This window comes from Trachemys scripta, chromosome 7 (assembly GCF_013100865.1).
Source record: "Trachemys scripta elegans isolate TJP31775 chromosome 7, CAS_Tse_1.0, whole genome shotgun sequence".
Classification (NCBI taxonomy): Eukaryota; Metazoa; Chordata; order Testudines; family Emydidae; genus Trachemys; species Trachemys scripta.
Genome location: NC_048304.1, coordinates 23,686,084 through 23,702,906, shown reverse-complemented (window position 1 = coordinate 23,702,906; position 16,823 = coordinate 23,686,084). Strand labels below are relative to the sequence as shown.

Genomic DNA, 16,823 nt, shown 5'->3' with positions numbered 1-16,823 from the left:
CTCCCTGGACGTGCTTTGGAATGCTGTGTTTGATCTCCTGTTTGCAGTACCCGTCTAACCCATGAGACAATTACAGCCGAGGGATTTTAGCAATCTCCCCACTGGGACAATTTGGGCCCTGTCTGCACCTGGCTCTGCCTGGCAAGATACTTCTCTTTCTGAGTCTCAGGCACTGGCTGTCGCAGCTGTTTCTGGTGCTGCAGTGGAAGGTTTAAATTCCACCTTCCCCTGTGTTCCTGGAGACGAGCCCCATCCTGGAAGAGCCTCTCGCTGTCTAGGGCTCAGTGCCAGTGTCACGCTGCAGCACTGTTTTGTGGTGATGGGACACTGACTGGGGCCCTGTGTCGGTTCACTTTGGCCCCACAGGTGCTGCCCTGCCCAGTTGATTCCCCTCTACCCAGGAAGTTTGAGTGAGAACGTTTTAATGATTCTCTTCTGATAACATTCTTTGGTGTGGCAGAGGCCATCCGTCCCCGAGCGGGCTCCCTGCCTTGGGCAGCTGGGAGTTAGAGTACGCGCCGCGGCTCTGTGCGTGTCAACCCTGGGGAAGGTGTGGTGCCAGCAGGGTGCCTGACTGCTGCTTCCCTTCCCCTAAGGTCCACGGGTGTACAGTGGCCCATCCAACCTGGTCTTCGTGGAGCAGGCGGTCGACATGCTGAGGATCCGCTGGACTGCAGCGGGCGGCCCGGTCACAGGCTACAAAGTCCAGTACGTGCCGCTCACGGGCTTGGGGCAGCAAGTGACAGCAGAGATGCAAGAGGTGAGCGCTTCCCTTGCCAGCTATAGTCTGGAGATCCGCCTGCTGGCAGGCTCAGCAGAGAGGCCAGTGGGATGGAGCTGTCCTCCTTGCTGGGAAAGGGGGGCTTCTCTGGCTGAGGCACACTGGGAAGGGTGTGCATGCAGCCTGCCCTGTGGGTGAATGGAGCCTGTTGGCTTCTTGTGGTGGCAGTTCTGATCCCTGCTCCAGCACCAAACCCCTTAGGGAAGTGAATGTTGCAAAATCCCATCTGGCGCCCACCCGCTCCATGGGGCCTGGCTCAGTGGGCCGTGCCATCTGGACAGCAGGAGGAGGCTGGCAAGCAGGCAGGATGTTCGATCTCTCTGGCTGAAGAGGGGAATGCCTTTGAACAGGTCAGCCTGAGTCCCGGGGAGACGAGCGCCGTGCTGAGCCAGCTGAGAGGAGGAACGGATTATCTGGTCACCGTCATCGCCCAGTATGCCAACAGCATCGGCGAGTCGGTCTCTGGCAAAGGACGCACTGGTGAGTAACCCGCCCAGCTCCCCATCCATGCAGCGTGTTTTCCCCTGCCCCCATGCCCTGTCCACCTGCCCAGATGCAGGAGCCAGCTTGCACTCCCAGGCTCCCCGGTGCCCTCCGAGCCAGGGGGATTCCTGATGGAAGAGCCTGGTGAGCTTGAAGTCCAGCCTGGGACTAGAAAGGTTAGCTACCATGTCCACGCACCATTGTCTGAGGATGGGCCCCATTACAGGGGTAGGGCCTGGTTTCTCAGGGCAGTGGCTAGAGAATGGGCTGGCTGCGAGCCCACCCAAGGATGGGACAGGGCTGCTGGACCCGCTTCCGGCTCAGTTTGGGGTGAGTGGGACTCCTCATGCCTGTGACCGTGGCAGACTTCCCATGGGAATGGGTGACTCCCTGTGGCCCCACCATGTGCTCACTCCATCATTGCCGCCATCTTGGATTCTGTGGCTGGGATCGCTAGGGTGTGAGTGCCGCTGCCAAGCCAGGCACCGGGCTCTCGTGCTGATGGTTTTTGGTGGGTCCCACAATAATGTTAGCTCTGGGCGTTGGTGGGCTTGGCAGGGGAGAGAGGAACAGTATATGGGGAGTCTTTGAGGGTTAGAATCCCCAGGACGCTGCCCAGTGGAGTGTAACAGTTTTAGGGCTGCTCTGCCACATGCTGGGTGTTGGCCCCAGACTGGCTAATGACTGCCCCTGCCCCCTCCCGCATCGCCCCAGGGCAGCTTGCTTTCCTCCTGGCACCAAGGCACCTCTTGACCCTGCCCAAAGGGCTGGGTGCTCTCTGGGGCAGGAGTGTGTGAGGGTGATGGCCTTGCCCCCATTCTCTTTCAGGGGCCCTATCTGGAGTGTCGAATTTCCGAGTGGTGGAGGCTGGGCCGTCCTTCCTCAGACTGGCCTGGGGAGCTGCTTTGGAGAACTTGCAGGGCTACCGGCTCACCTACGTGGCCCGAGGTGAGGGCGGATTGCGGGCGATTGGGCCGGGGAGGCGTTGCCTCTCCTGTGGCTCTGCAATGTGGGAACGTCTCCCTGGGCTGTGTTCTCTTCCACAGGAGATCTGCCAGCCAGCCTGGCTCCAGACCCTCATCCCTCATGTGTAGGGTGTGGAGCCTGGATCCATTCCAGGAGGGCAGGGGAATCCAAGCCTGGGCAGGCCTTTCTCCACTGCCCTAGGACTCAGCTGGGTGGGAGGGTTGGAGAAGCAGCTAGCATGGAGCTCTGCTCTCTTCGCTCTTTGGCTGCATGACCTCCTTTCCCCCCACCCTCGGTCTGTCCAGCAACTTTATTCGCTACAAACCCCAAGAAGCAGACAGACGTGTGGACTCCCTCTGAGGCAGGCAGACACAGAGCCTGTTGAATGGCCTCTTGCTCCCTTGGGAAGCTGTGCTGTGCTGGGGTCAGTGCAGGGCAGCCACTGTGCCCGAAGGAGGTGGGCGGTGCCACCAGGATCTCTGTGATACAGTGTGTGGCATTCATGTGCCAGAGTGACGCCCAGGCACCCCGTAGGTGAGAGCGGGTTCCTGCCCCAGCTCCCCTCTTGCTGCAGCTGTATGTGTTGTGGGGGGAATGTGTGGGCCCAGCGTGTACGTGTGTGGGGCGGTTTGGAAGGGGGTTGGGTGTGTGGGTGCTGGGGTGTGGGTGTACAGGACTGGTTTGTGTGTACGGGAGATCAGTACATGTGCTGAGGGTGTACATGTGGAGGTATGTACATAGCGGTGCAGTGTGTGCTCAGAAGAGGTTCTCTGTGTGTGTGTATGTACAGGGGCTCTCTGTCCATGCTGGGATTCGGGCGGGGTGAAGCTGATTTCAAGACACCCCCCCTCCCCCCCGTGCTGTTTTCTGTAGGAAGCTGCACCTGGAGCTGCCCCTCCCCAGCCTGCAGCCATCCCAGTGCATGTGGCCCTGGCAGCACTCCCAGCGTGCCTCGCCCTGCATGCTGCCACGCCCGGCTACCACGGCCGTGCATCTCCCCAGCAGAGAATGCTGGCCCTGAAGGCACAAAAACACCACTGAGCTCATCAGAACCATCCGTGTGCCCTGCCCAGACCAAGTGCCTGGCTGAGGGGGCCAGCTTAGAACTGAGTGTGGAGCTTTCCTTGCCATCTTCCCCTCCTTTCATGGCATCTGCAAGCCCGGGGTGCCAGGACTTGCCTACAGCTCCCTGCCAGGGAGTGCAAGCAGGGCCCTTGCTCCCTTTGCCCAGCCCTGCCTGGTTGGCTTGAGCCCCTGATCTTTGTTTAGCTCCTTGCACTGGCTGAGCCCTGCTACTGGGAATGGGGGCACCGAGCTGGGCTGAGTGCACATAGCGTGTCTGCTCATGCTGCTAGCCATGTGCTTGCACATGTGGGAGGGCAAGTGTGTTCTGTGCTGCATGTACCTGGGGCTCCCCCTCGCCACCCCACCTGGGCACCAGAGTGTTCCAGTCCTGTCTGAAGCCCCACACAGCTTGTGTTCTGCAGCCTGCCCAAGGCCAGTGCCAGAGCCCCCTGCCTTCCAATGGATAGTCCCCCCACCAGGTGCGGGGCCCCACTCATGCGTTGCTGTCTGTGCCCATCCCAGGTGAAGCTCAAGCGGAGGAGATGAGCCTGGGAGCCAACGCCGTGTCCGTCACGCTCAGCAACCTGCGCCCCAACACTGACTACGTGGTCACGCTTCAGCCTATCTCCCCGCGGCAGACGGCAGCACCGGCCCAGCTAACCGGCCGAACCCGTAAGTACCATCTGCTCAGACAGCCAGAGCCTGGGGCTGCACAGAAGGCATCTGACTGGGTTTTCTTCCTGCCCAAAATGACTTTTTGTTTTTCTTTTTAAAAAGGTGTGCTTTTCTGAAGAGTTTTGTGATGTATTTATATTTTGAGATTACTAGTGAAGGAACTGTGCTTATTTAGGGGCAGAGTTAAGGTTATTGTTCTTGTGTCTCTTATGTGAGCTGGCAGTGCAGTAGGGGGGCTGGGCTGGGCTGGGCTGGGCTGGACTCTGCAGTATCCTTTGGCTGCCTTGCGGGTTGCGTGACGGCCGATCTCTCTGGGTCTCACATTTGTGCCATGGTTGTGTTTTGTTTGATTCCCTCTCCCTCCAGTGCGTTTGGAAGGGGTGCAGCAGCTGTCAGTTCAGAACATCTCCCAGCAGAGCATGCTGGTGACCTGGCGGAGTGTGAGTGGAGCTACTGGATACCGGGTGTCCTGGGGGCTCCCCTCAGGTAGGTCTGCCTGACTCACTACAGCTCTCTCCCCTTCCCAAAAACCAGTGGCAGGGTGCTGTAGACTGAACGATGGACGCGGTTCCCCAGACCTCCTGGCTGGATGGTGGGGGCCCCAGCGTGCTGAGCTGTGGTGCAGGCTCTAAGGAATGGATGGGTGGGGGACTGGCATGCCTTCCAGCAGAGCAGATACACCCCTCCCATGGGACAGGACTCTTCTGTAGTCAGGTGCATTATGGGGCAGAGGGTCCCAAACCGTGTTCTCTGGAGCACCTGCTGCTGAAGTGTGGAGAGACTGGAGCTTCCACAGTGGCTGGAGGACAGGCGAGTGAGGCAGCATGCTGAGGGGAGAAGGGGACCAAGGGGCTGGGCAAGAAGCCCAAGACAGAAGGGAACCAAGTGGCAGACAAGCACGTACGGGGCAGAAGAGGAGGGCAGGTGGCCGAGCTGCTTGAACAGTTGGGGGTGAGAGGAAGAAAGTTGTGGGGGGAGGGGTGGAATGAGCAAAGGGGGCCAGGGCGATAAACTTGTATCAAGAGGATCTTTATGACACTGAAGGCAATTCAGATCCATACCTGCTCTCCTGCTGGGCCTTGTGCCAGTCCCAGGTGCTGGGAGGCCCTGTTCTGCTGGTACTGGGGAATCTCTCCTTCTGCCCCTGAGACACATGGAGAATCGGGCCCAGTCACACCAGACTGAAAGGTGTCCGTGTGTTCCTGGAAATGACCTCTCCAAGCGCTTTGGGGTTTGTGCGGCTTCTCAGCCGGGTCAGCCGTGTCGTCTGTACAGAGCCCATAGGTGCTGACTCCGTGGGTGCTCTGGGGCTGGAGCACCCACGGGGAAAAATTGGTGGGTGCTGAGCACCCACCAGCAGCTCCCCGTGTCCCCACCCCCCTGCTCCAGCTCGCCTCCGCCTCCTCCGTGAGTGCGCCGCCGCATCCTGCTTTTCCCCCCTCCCTCCCAGCGCTTGCGCCGCCAAACAGCTGATTCACGCAAGCCTGGGAGGGAGCGGGGAGGAGGAGGAATGCGGCGCGCTGGGGGAAGGAGTGGGGATCCAATGGGGCAGGGAGGGGCAGAGTCAGGGTGGGGCTGGGGGTGGGGATTTGGGGAGGGAGCCAATGGGGCAGGGAGGGGGCGGAGTTGGGGGGGGGGCGCAAGCACCCACTGGCGCCAACCTAAAAGTTGGTGCCTGTGACAGAGCCCATTGCTGAATCCCTCCAGGAAGGCCCACACATCTGGGTCACAGGTGCAGGGCCCAACCCTGCAAACCTCTGGGCATAGAACTGTGGGAGTCCTGCTTGTGGAGGATGGGTAGGATCAGGCCCTGTATGTTAGTCACCTGTGTCTGAAGTGGGGTGGGGGGAGCTCTCTTGTTCAATCATCCCCCGGCTTCTCTATTAACATGAACAGTTTTTACTGACAAAGCCACATGTGGCTGGGTGTGGGAGTGGTGTCAGGATATTTGCTGGCCTTTGGCAGCCCAGAATCCAAATCCTGATGAGATGGGCCTGGGGTGTGGCCTGGTGTATGGCGGGAGGCTGGATGCCAGACTAGACTTGATCTACTGTGTCGTGGAGGCAGGGATACTGGATTAGCAGCTCAGCTCTGGCCCTGTGCAATCAGGAGATGGGATAGCAGACTGGAATGGCGGTTGGTCTGGTCTGATGTGGAGACCCTGGTGTTGCATGGGGCTCTTATTTGAACAGACAGCCTGGAATTGTGCCTTGAGCCTTTTTGCTCTGGATTATCTCAGGCCAGGACATTCGGAAATTTGATGTGGATGCCAGCAAGAATTCCTACCTGCTGACAGGGCTGCAGCCAGACACGGATTACCTGCTGACGGTCACTTCACTCTACGGGCAAGTGGAGGGGCCCCCAGCCTCCATTAGGAGAAGAACAGGTGTGTGCATGGCCATGGGAGAGGCTTCCCACTGCTGAGGGGTGGGGGGCAGGGTCTGTGCCAAGAAGCTGGTCTCTCTTTGGGATAGGTGTAGTATTTGTACTATGGTAGCACCCAGAGGCCCCAGACAGGGCTCCATTGTGCCAAGCCCTGTATAGATTGTGACACTCCCCAGGAGCGAGGCACCTCACCACCATCTGTCCTTAGCATGAGGAGGTCACGTCTGTGTGTGCTGTGGATCAGCTCCCGGCAGCCACTGGCAGCCCAAGCACTGCCGTCCAGATCCCCCCCAGGCCTTGCTCTCTGAATAGGTAGCAATCGGTGCATGCCAATCCCTGAGTCCTCAGAGCAAGCAGTGCAACGTCCAGCCCCTGATCCACCGGCCACTCCTAGAATTACCAGGCCTGCTGTTCCCAAAGGAACTGCATGCACCAGCTTGTCAGGAGCAGCACTTTGCTTAACACACAGCACTGAGATATACTGATAGTGAAAACTAGATTAGGTTTATCATCAAAGAACAGAGATTCCTGTGATAGTGAGTAAGGGTATCGGAAAGAAATGGTTACATACAAAACAAAATCATCACCAGCTTTCTAGATAACTTCATTAACAAGGATAACTTCTCCTCCTGTCTGAAGAAGCAGATCTCACCCAATGTGCTTACCGGTGTTTTCAGCCAAGCCTGATGGAGACCACTCTTTCATGAAGTAATCTCACAGTCCGTTTGCTTCCTAGGTGAAGGATGCCAGGGTGTCTTCTTTGCCCCCAAATATATTAGAGCAAATCTTTGATGTGCACTTCAAGTATTGTTCTCCCTGCCCACTGTTTGCTTCTTCCTATTACTTTTTCCTCTCTGAAGCCTTTGCAAAACTTTGTTAGCATTCAATTCAGCCTGCTGAGAGGAGACCCATTGTGAAGCAGACAATATTTCATTTCCATGTAAGCAGCCAGATAGAGAAACATTTCTTGACTGGCAGAAAACCTGTTTTTCACCTTTGCTGGTGACCAGTCCCCTAGACTTTACCTAGAAAACATAATTTTCAGTGTATGTACATAACTCCTTATGAAACCTCTGTACATGCGTTTCCCGATACTGATGATGAGTCTTTTGTTTGTGACCTTGCATGGCACTCTTTGGTGAACTAGAACATATGTACCAGGTCCAGGAGAGCCCAATAAGCCCTGTGCACTCCCTCTGTGCTCCTCGCCAGTTGGCAAGAAGAGATTCTTGTGTCACAGATGAACACCCATGCACATGTAATGAAGAGAGAGGTCAAGCCCCCAAGAGCTTACGCTCTGAGTATGTCCAGAGGGCTGATAGGACAAACAGCTGGGGCAGCACAAAGTACTAGCAATGCACGTGGCCCCAGGCTTGGCTGGTGTCCCTCTCATGGGAGAGTGATGCACAGGGGGACACAGCAGCTCTGCATCCTGGTCTGGTTGGGGGGGGTGGGTATTGATATGGTACTGAAGGGATCCTGGCTGAGAGAGCGCTTTATAATGTCCAGAAGGCGGGATGAGGTGGCACCTACAGTTGAGTGGGGAGGAGGCTGGGGCGGCTCCTGCAGAAACAGTCCTGACAGTACCCCTGCTGGTTGCCCCCAGCAGTACCATCCCTGGTGCCCTTGGCTGGGTCTCCAGGGGTTTAATGCCATTCTCGAGGCCAGGGCACAGTAGCCTTTCCTTTCCCACAGATCCCTGGGGAGGGAGGCCCCTATTGTAAAGGGGGGCTCAGCCCTGGGGGTGTCCCCATGGCACAGACATTTCTGGAGACGTTCAAAAGCAGAGGGAGATGGGGAGTTAATGTTGCCATGTCTTTTTCTGGATGGGAGCGTCAGTTGTTCCAGGCCTGGCCCGGGGCTGCTCTGTCTGGTGCCCCACCATGGTGTAGGCAGGAGGAAGAAGGAGCCCTCTGTAGGGGGCTCACGGGAGCCCTGCCGGGGCTCCTGGGCCTTTCCGGGCCTTTCCAGGCCATTGGGCTCGTGAGCCAAGAATGGTACTACTGATATTGGATACAGGCCATTTTTGTTTGATTCAAGCTCATGAAAGGCCCAGAGAGGCGGAGAACCCCAGGGGCAGAGATGCTAGGAGTGGGGAGATCACAGCACGAGGGGAGGGGGGGAGCAGAAGGTGGCTAGCCCAGGGGAAAGGGTCACCACTACCCACCCAGACAGGACACCAGCATGCATGTGCCGATGTCAGCCCCAGTGCGGCCTGTGGGAGGGAGTGGAGTGGCTGTCTCCCCAGCCCTGCTGTTCCTCCCTTCTCATCCCCTCTCTTGGCATAGCGGCTCTCTCGCCAGTGCAGCCCCCGGCTTGCCAGCCCTGCAGACTGAATCCCTACCCAGAGCAGGCCCCGCCGAGGCAGTGCCAGAGCTGGCTTCCCCCACGAGCTGCCAGGGAAGGACCCTCCATTGGGAGAGGGTATGCAGCCCGGCTAGGGGGTAACTAGCGACAGCTGTGGTGGTGGGCACTGGACTGAGGCCCACCACCTCACTTCCCAGAGGGCTTCTCTGGCGGGAGCCCAGCTATTGGCTCAGCTTGGGAGATGGATTTGGAAGCCTAAGTGTTTCCCTTCGGTGGGCTCCAGGCTCTGTCGAGAGCCTTCATGCCGCTGAGCTCAACCTGACTGTCTGTCTGTCCTTCCTCTAGAAACAGGCATAGTCCAGTCCCTGAGGACCGTCATTCTGGGCCCAACATCCATCCAGGTGGCCTGGAACATCATCCGCGATGCCCGTGGCTACAGGCTGGAATGGAGAAGAGCAACAGGTAGGCTGGCCAGGTCCCCAGGGCAGGGGGCGGGGAAGGCTACTGGAGAGGCTGAAATGCCGTGTCTGGTCGGGGTAGGGTGATAGATCCTCACCCTTGATCTCCTCAGGCTCACCTGGGCTCCAGGTCTGGCTCACAGACCGGCCAAGCAGTTCAGGGGGATCCAGCTGCTGGTGCCGGGGTCTCTGGGAGGACTAAGGGGAGGGGAGGTGCTGAGAAGGAGCCCCCTGTAGGGGGCTCAGGGGAGTGACTGCCTCATCCCTTCCCACCCCATTCTGGTTCTCAGGTGCTGAGCCCCCACAGACTGTGTCCCTGCCCACCAACATCAACAGCTACCAGCTCACCGGCCTGCAGCCAGCCACGGAATATCGCATCACCCTCTACACACTGTACGACGGGAGGGAGGTGGCCACACCTGTAACCATCTCCCAGACAGGTGAGTGAAAGCCTCTGGGGCCCGCATGGGTGAAGTAGGCAGAGGAGAGGGATCCCAGAGCCTGGAGGTGCCCAGTGCACAATGCAAGTGGCTCTATGACATCCTACCAGCCTTTTTTTGGGGTGGGTGGCCCTCCAAGTGAGTGACGTCCCCAGCACAGGGTCCCTGCTCTGCTCCCGACTCACCCCGCTAGGCTCTGGCCTGGCAGCATGGGTGGGGTCATTGCTGAATGCTGGGCCCACTGCCAGGCCCAGACTGCGTGGGGCTGATCAACCTGCCCCCTTCCCTGGAGCTCCTTGACTGTAGGTTTTCAAAGGTAGCAACTTGGGTGCTGGGCAAACCGTGATCAAATGGATCCCTGCCCTGCCCTTTCCCCTGCACTGGAGCCTCCGTCCAGGCAGCAGTGGGGGTGCCAGGAACCCCATGGACTGGGCGAGGGCAGGATCTCCTGGCCCTGCCAGGCCTGTTCTGACTGTGCCATAGGTCTGTGGTGCCCTGCCCTCTCCTTCCAGTGTTGCATGGTGTCCCAAGCTCTGCCTGCCCAGCTCCGAGCCATGGGCCTAGCGCTGTCTTGTCTTGCAGGAGTGGAGCCCCCAGTGGGCCGCATTTCTGACCTGCGGGTCATTGATACCGTGGGGAAGAGGATCCGGCTGGCCTGGACTGGGGTCCCGGGTGCCACCGCGTACAAGATTGTGCTGCACAACTCCCAGGGTGAGTCTCCAGCGGGGAGCCAGCGCTTGGGGGCCTCAGGGGAGTTGTGGCTGCGGACTGGAGCTCCAGACCCATCCAGAGCTGACTCTCTGGAGTGCCACCTGCCTCCTGACTGGCATCTGAGGCCCAGTGGTGGGGGGACTGGGACAGGCCAAAGCCCTGGAGAACTCACCGTGGTGTCTAGACCCCCAATGGAGGCTAACTGCAGTCATGGGAATGACCCCCGCACACACAGTTAGAGGTCCACCCCACATCAGTGCTTCTGCAAAGCAGCCCTTCAGTTCTCCATCTCCTGATCCTGCTGAGAGGACGGGTGGGGGCTTGTTCACTGTTTAGTTGGCTGGCACTAGCCCTGTGCTGAGTGCTTGGGGGCAACTGGCTGAGATTCTGAGGTAGATGCTAAATCTGAGACCGCAGGTTTTGATGGCATTAAGTCTGTGAGTGACTAAAGCCCACAGTGCCGTGCCCCCTGGCTGCCCCACTTTCTCCTCTGTGCTGTGATTTGGATATTCACTGCAGTGCATTCTGCGCTGTCCCTCTTTGTGTGCTGCACAGCCTTGTGTTGAAGCTGTGATGGGGAAGCTGGGTATTGGGGAATTGCAAGAGGCAGCTTGGATTAGTGGCATAAACCCGTTAGCTGGATACTTTTGCCAAAATGGGCAGCACTGAAATAGTTAAGATTTAGCATTTACGCTGTAATCATTAGGTTCCAGAGTCAACATTCCATGCTCATGTGAATAGAGCAGTTCCCACCTCTGAGATATTGTTTCAGGCTGCTGGCAGACTCAGGCAGGCACTGCTGTGTCTTGTACACTGGGGTCACATTTTGAAGGTTTGCCTTGCACTTGTCAGGCCATAGCTGAATTGTGTGACACAGAACTGATGCCACGAACTGGGGAGCACGTGTTCACAAACTCATGCTCAGTAGTGGGGGGGGGGGTCCCAGTTCCCAGTCCAGCAGCTCCAGCTGCTCTAGCCACCCCAGGCTTGGCATTCCTCCAGAGCACAGTGGCCACCCTCTGCTGGGTGATCTGAAATAGCATGTGTGCTTCCAGGTCCCCCCGGCCATGCAAGAGAGCTCTGAGGGAAGTGCGCTCATCGGACCAGACATGCTCATGTGGTGGGGAAGGAGTGGTACCTGCTCCCACTCCGCTCTCCAGCCCTGTCAGCTCTCCAGGCAAGAGATCTGTGCCCAAAGGCCGAGGAGGCAGCTGGGGTCAGCGTGGCTTGGCCTGTGGGTGGGGGTGCAGTGCTTTGTACCTGGGTCTGAGGGTAGCAGGGATGTCACATCAGCTATGTCAGAGTCCCTTGTGACATCAGAGCTGGAGGGAGCCCTGAGCCTCTTCATTCCTGTCACCCCTGCAGATGGCAGTGACAAGACCAGGCAGATCCCAGGCACCCAGACCACGCTGGAGCTCGAGGACCTGAGAGAGGAGGTCACCTATGTAGTGCGTGTGTCAGCCCTGATTGGCAGGCGCGAGGGCAGTGCTGTCCCCATCAGTGTCCGCATTGGTGAGTGCCAGCTAGCCCCGGTGGGTGGGTGGGAGCTGAGATTGGCCTGCGTCAGCCCCACGGAGGATAGGCTGGACTCAGTGTTTGTCCTCTCGTGGAGATGGTCCCAGGCACAGTCAGATGGGATTTCTTCCCAGCAACCCCGGGAGCTCTGACTGGGGCATGGGTGGGAGATGGGTTCTTGTCACTTCACACAGGGGTCAGTCCGTCTTTTCCTAGCTCCTTTCCCATGTTCCCTCCCCCAGCAGCAGGCTCCGCTGGCATTCAGCACAGCTGGCAGTGTCTCTCTAGAACAGACACCCAGGGGTGCCCATGAGCCCTGAACACTGCACCCAGACCCACTCTACGAGCCGTGCATGCTATGTCTAGTATTACCCCCACTCCGGGGGCCTGGTCGCTGCACCTTTCCCCTGGGGTAGTCATGTCTGCTCTCCCAGCAGGCTTTGGGTCAAGCCCCTTGGGCTCGCTCTGTCTGACTGGGGGGTTCCCTCGTGTCTCTATGGCAGAGCCGTCAGTGAGCAGCGTGTCCAACCTGCAAGTGGTGCCTGTGGGCGTGGGCCGTGTGCGGCTTCTGTGGAGTGCCATACCCAGGGCCACTGAGTACAAGCTGGTGATCACCAACAGGCAGGGTAAGCGCTGGCCTGCAGAGCGTGGGCATGGGCGTTGGATAGGCTGTGGTAAGGGGGCCATGCCTGCTGGTACCCACTTCTCTGCCTGGCAGAACTCTGCCGTGCAGTGGTATCTGCTGAGGCACATGGAGGGATGTCAGTGGAACGTGGATAAAAGGTGGGCAGAATGGGGGGCTGTGATGGGGCAGGGCAGAGGGCCTGGGTCCTGTGGGGGGAACAGGGTGGAGGGCTCAGATCTTGTGGTGGGGAGGGGGGGCTGGGTCCCATGGGGGGCAGTGAGATGGAGGGGCTGGGTCCTGTGGGGTGCTGCAGGGTGGGGCTCATGTGCAGCTGTGACTGAGCAGGGCGGAGGGGCAAGGGCCTGTGGGAGGCAAGGCAGAGCCTGTAGGCAGCTGTGACTGGGCAGGCGGAGGGGTTGGGAGTTATGAGGGGAGCAGGACATGGCTGTGGGGTGGCTGTGACAGGGGCTTTTGTGCTGGGCGAGCCTGGCATGCACCAGTACATTAGGGCCTTCTCCCCTGGGAGCGTCGGAGTGTCTGAGAGCCCTTCCCCCCAGCCGCCCTGTGTCACAGTAGCCATGCTGTGGGAGCCTCGCTCCCTGCTGGGGCACAGAGGCCGACTCCCCTGTACTCTCCCTTGCTGCAGATGGCTCAGAGGAGACCAGGCGCGTCCCCGGCAACCGGAATTTCTTTGAGCTGCAAGATTTGAAGGAGGGAGTCACATACCTGGTGCAGGTGACAACCCTGATGGGCAGCCAGGAAAGTGATCCTGCCACTATCACTGTCCAGCTGGGTACGTCTGCGTGGGGACCCGTGCAGGGGCACGGCTAGCACGTGGGGGGCAGCAAGCTGGCTCAGCACTTGGGCTGAACGGTCCAGTTCTCCCAGCAAGCCTGCGGGGCTGGGTGTTACCACTGCAGGGCGTCCGGCTTCTCCCAGTGAAGGCTCTGGGTATGCAGCCCTTGGTTAGCACCAGCGTCTGTTCCTGCCCTCTGGCTGGGCTGATTGCGGGGACCGGGCATGACAGACGAGTCTCTGGGGTCTGGACTGACGCTGTCTCCGGCCCTGCAGATCCCCTGTCTGTGGGCAGCGTCACCAACCTGCGGGTGGCTGAGATGAGACCCAACCAGCTGAGGGTCGCATGGAGTGGGCTTCCTGGGGCGACTGGCTACAAGTTGACGTGGCAGGCGAGTGATGGTAGGTGTACTGAATGTGTGTGCGCTCAGGTGGGCCATTGAGGTGAGACTATCCAGACTGGCTCCTTGCCTTGGGGGATGCCCCCATTACCCATCTGCCTCTGCTAGGAGGCACCCAACTGCAGCATGGTCTAGTGGTTAGAGCAGGGGACTGGTATCTGTGCCGGGCTTCTTGCTTAGAGCCGGTGACAGGACCCCCTTTGCTCACTGGCAGCCCACAGCTTGCAGTGTCTTTGGCCTGGGGTACGTTGCTGCCCCAACCTATTCTAGGCCCAGCTGGGCTGGCTGTGCCGTAGCTGGGAATAAGTTGCAGCCTCACAGAGCAGATCCTGCTGCCGAAGGTTTGGCCATTCCATGCTCAATGGCCTGTGCTTGGCTAACCCATCATTCATTGTTTGAGGAGACCCCGTCCCGCTGCTCCCTGGGGAGAGCACAGACTGGAATCCTGGCCCCTGCTGTTCCCAGATTGGGGGGTCACATCCAAATGGCAGCTGCTGTTGCCATTCCCTCCCCGCTGGATGGGGTGCGGCCATGACATGCTGGCCGTGGTCCTCCCTGGTTGTCACAGCATCTTGGCCTGGGGTGTCCCTCCCGCAGCAGCTTAGCCTGCCCCCGCCCTCCCAGACCTGCCCTGCCTATGAAATCCAACCCCTGTAGCTTGTGCTTCTCTTCCCCAGGCCAGGCGATCTCCCGGGTCCTGCCAGCCGACAGGACCTCCTTCAGCATTGAGGAGCTGCAGGCCGGGGCCATCTATGTTATTGGGGTCTCGGCCCTGGTTGGCAGCAGGGAAGGCAGCCCCATCACCATCACGGCTAGAACAGGTGAGGCCTCGCCTGGCCCCAGAGTGCAGCTCCTCCCTGCCCCTTGTGGCGCTGTGCGATACTGATCTCTTAGTAACCCAGGCGTCCTGTCTGCCCTCTGTCACAGCTCCGGAGCAGGTGGGGACAGTCTCCAGCCTCAAGGTCCTCTCGTCCAGGAGCAACGTTGTCCGGGTCACCTGGGTTGGAGTGCCTGGGGCGACAGCCTACAAGGTGGTGTGGAGCCGGCGAGACGGTAATGTACCCAGCCAGGCCAACACACTGCCTATGGTGCCCACGTCCCCAAATCTCTGCCCATCTCTGTTCTGGCTTTGCCCATGGTTGCCCTGGCCTGCAGATCCCATCACTCCACTCCTCTTGCGCTTGAAGGACAGAGGGCCTTTGCCTCCAGCCCTGGAGTCTCCTCTCTGCCATTATCTGACTGGCACAAACCTTGGAACTGGGCATTATGAGATGAATCTCTCCATCCCCTGATGAGACGGGATCACTCACCATCACCAGCTAGTGGAGGGCCTGGCTCTGCCTCCCTCCTCCTCCCCCGCTCCGGGCACCAGGAACGAGGCTGGCATCTCTGCCAGCTCTGCCCCTTCCGGGCACCATGTTAACCCTCTGTTCCTTTGCAGGGGGCTCCGAGTCGAGCAAGATGGTTTCTGGTGACACCAGCTCCTTTGACATTCTCAACCTGGAGGGTGGAGTCAGCTACACCGTGAAGGTCACAGCACTGATTGGCAACCGCGAGGGTGACCCTGTCTCCATCATTGTCACCACACGTAGGTGCTGATGCCTGGCCATGGGAGGCCTGCATCCCTGCTGGGCCTAGACTGGGCTGTGGGTGGAGTTGGTGACTGCCATTGTCCAGGGTGCCTTGGGCCTGGGTAGTGCCCTCCCAGTGGGGTGTGTGCAGGGAACTGGAACTCCCATCTGCTCCTTGCTCTAAGATCTGTGGCCTGAGCTGGTGGGCAGTGCCAGTAGGAGCTGGAGGTGGCGATGCCTGTGCCAGGGAATTAGTAGCAAGTCTGCCCCGGCAACAGTCACCCACGCAGCCCAGAGAGCTCTTCCCAGGCCTCGTGGCACAGCTCCGGCCCCGCCAGGACCTCTCTGAACCCTGACAGGAAGCTGAGGAACCCAGCACAGTGCTCCCCAGCCTGCCCATGTGGGCCAGGACTCCCAGTGGGGAGCCTCTCTGCGCACCCAGCCTGGAAGCTGCAGCAAGGACTCTCCTCCCCTGACCCCATCCCTCTGTGTTGCTGATCCCCAGCGGCAGAGGTGGCCCCCCAGCCTGTGGGGAACCTGCGGGTGATTGACTCCTCGGACCAGCGCATTCGCCTCACCTGGAGCCCGGCGCCGGGCAGCACCGGATACCGCCTGCGCTGGAGGCCAGCAGATGGTGAGCTCCTTCCCCTCCTCCCTCACATCTCTCCTGTCACGCCCTGCCCCATTTAACCCGTCTCTCCCCTGGGACAGGGGGGCCGGAGAGGAGCCAGCTGCTTGCCCCCAACGTCAACTCCTACGACATCGAAGGCCTGGAGGTGGGAGAGCGCTACGAGATCTGGATCACCAGCCTGGTGGGCAGCCAGGAGAGCGAGACAGTGGGCATCGCTGCCAACACTGGTACGAGTGACCCTCTTGCAGGCCGGCTCTGTCATTCCCAGCCCAGGGTCTGAGGACCTGGAAGTAAACCTCCGACCATGGCTGTTCGCTGGCATGTCATCAGGGAGCGGGATGGGACAGGTTTTGCCCTCTCTGGAGTCTGAGCCAACCTAGCAGGCTTAGAAGCCGGCTCTCTTAAGGGGAACCCAGTTCTGCTCCCTAGAGACCCTGTCTGGCTGAGCCATGTCTGGAGCCAGGGGGCCACCCTGTGGCGAAATGCAGAACTGTGCTTCCCCGACCCCTTCTCCCTTGCCTGGTGGGCGGAGTTTGCTCCCTGCGCCCCCACCATCTGTTGGTGAGGGTTGGGGTGGCACCAGGCCCTTGGGCTGGAGTGGGAGGCGCACTCTACACCCTATTCTTTCCTGCCCTTCCAGCACCGCTGGGCCGAGTCACCAATTTCCGGGTGACGGAGACCCGAGACAATTCTGTGACCTTGGCCTGGACTCCGGCTCCCAGAGCCACCGGCTACCTCCTAACCTGGAAGCTGCCCAGAGGTAATGAATAGCTTTCCAGCACGGCTGCCTCTGGAGCTTTTGTGCTACAGCAGAGACCCCTAGTGCCTGCATGGAGCTGTGCCCCATGGCTGCCTGAAGAGATAGGAACCCCGCTTCCATGCTGGGCCACAGCTAGCTCCCAGCTCTGGGACCCCCTCGCTTGCCCAGAACCGGCTCTGCAGAAGTCCTGGCTAAGGCTGTGCAAAGTCCTAGAGGAAACCCAGGCTCGGGGCTAGCTCACTGAAGTGAGATTG

General features: G+C 59.5%; 1 protein-coding gene across 1 annotated transcript in view; it reads left to right on the top strand.

The window, feature by feature from the left end:
* The window catches only part of COL7A1 (collagen type VII alpha 1 chain), a 93,857-nt gene that overhangs the window by 14,676 nt on the left and 62,358 nt on the right, over positions 1 to 16,823 (top strand). Inside the window, exons 7-25 of the mRNA XM_034775625.1 lie at positions 597 to 760; positions 1,132 to 1,261; positions 2,093 to 2,212; positions 3,818 to 3,967; positions 4,337 to 4,456; positions 6,210 to 6,356; positions 9,008 to 9,124; positions 9,411 to 9,560; positions 10,143 to 10,271; positions 11,637 to 11,783; positions 12,290 to 12,412; positions 13,058 to 13,204; positions 13,483 to 13,608; positions 14,285 to 14,428; positions 14,535 to 14,660; positions 15,049 to 15,195; positions 15,684 to 15,812; positions 15,890 to 16,036; positions 16,450 to 16,569. Coding sequence (XP_034631516.1) covers positions 597 to 760; positions 1,132 to 1,261; positions 2,093 to 2,212; positions 3,818 to 3,967; positions 4,337 to 4,456; positions 6,210 to 6,356; positions 9,008 to 9,124; positions 9,411 to 9,560; positions 10,143 to 10,271; positions 11,637 to 11,783; positions 12,290 to 12,412; positions 13,058 to 13,204; positions 13,483 to 13,608; positions 14,285 to 14,428; positions 14,535 to 14,660; positions 15,049 to 15,195; positions 15,684 to 15,812; positions 15,890 to 16,036; positions 16,450 to 16,569 — 2,583 coding nt within the window. The remainder of the gene's footprint in view (positions 1 to 596; positions 761 to 1,131; positions 1,262 to 2,092; positions 2,213 to 3,817; positions 3,968 to 4,336; positions 4,457 to 6,209; positions 6,357 to 9,007; positions 9,125 to 9,410; positions 9,561 to 10,142; positions 10,272 to 11,636; positions 11,784 to 12,289; positions 12,413 to 13,057; positions 13,205 to 13,482; positions 13,609 to 14,284; positions 14,429 to 14,534; positions 14,661 to 15,048; positions 15,196 to 15,683; positions 15,813 to 15,889; positions 16,037 to 16,449; positions 16,570 to 16,823) is intronic.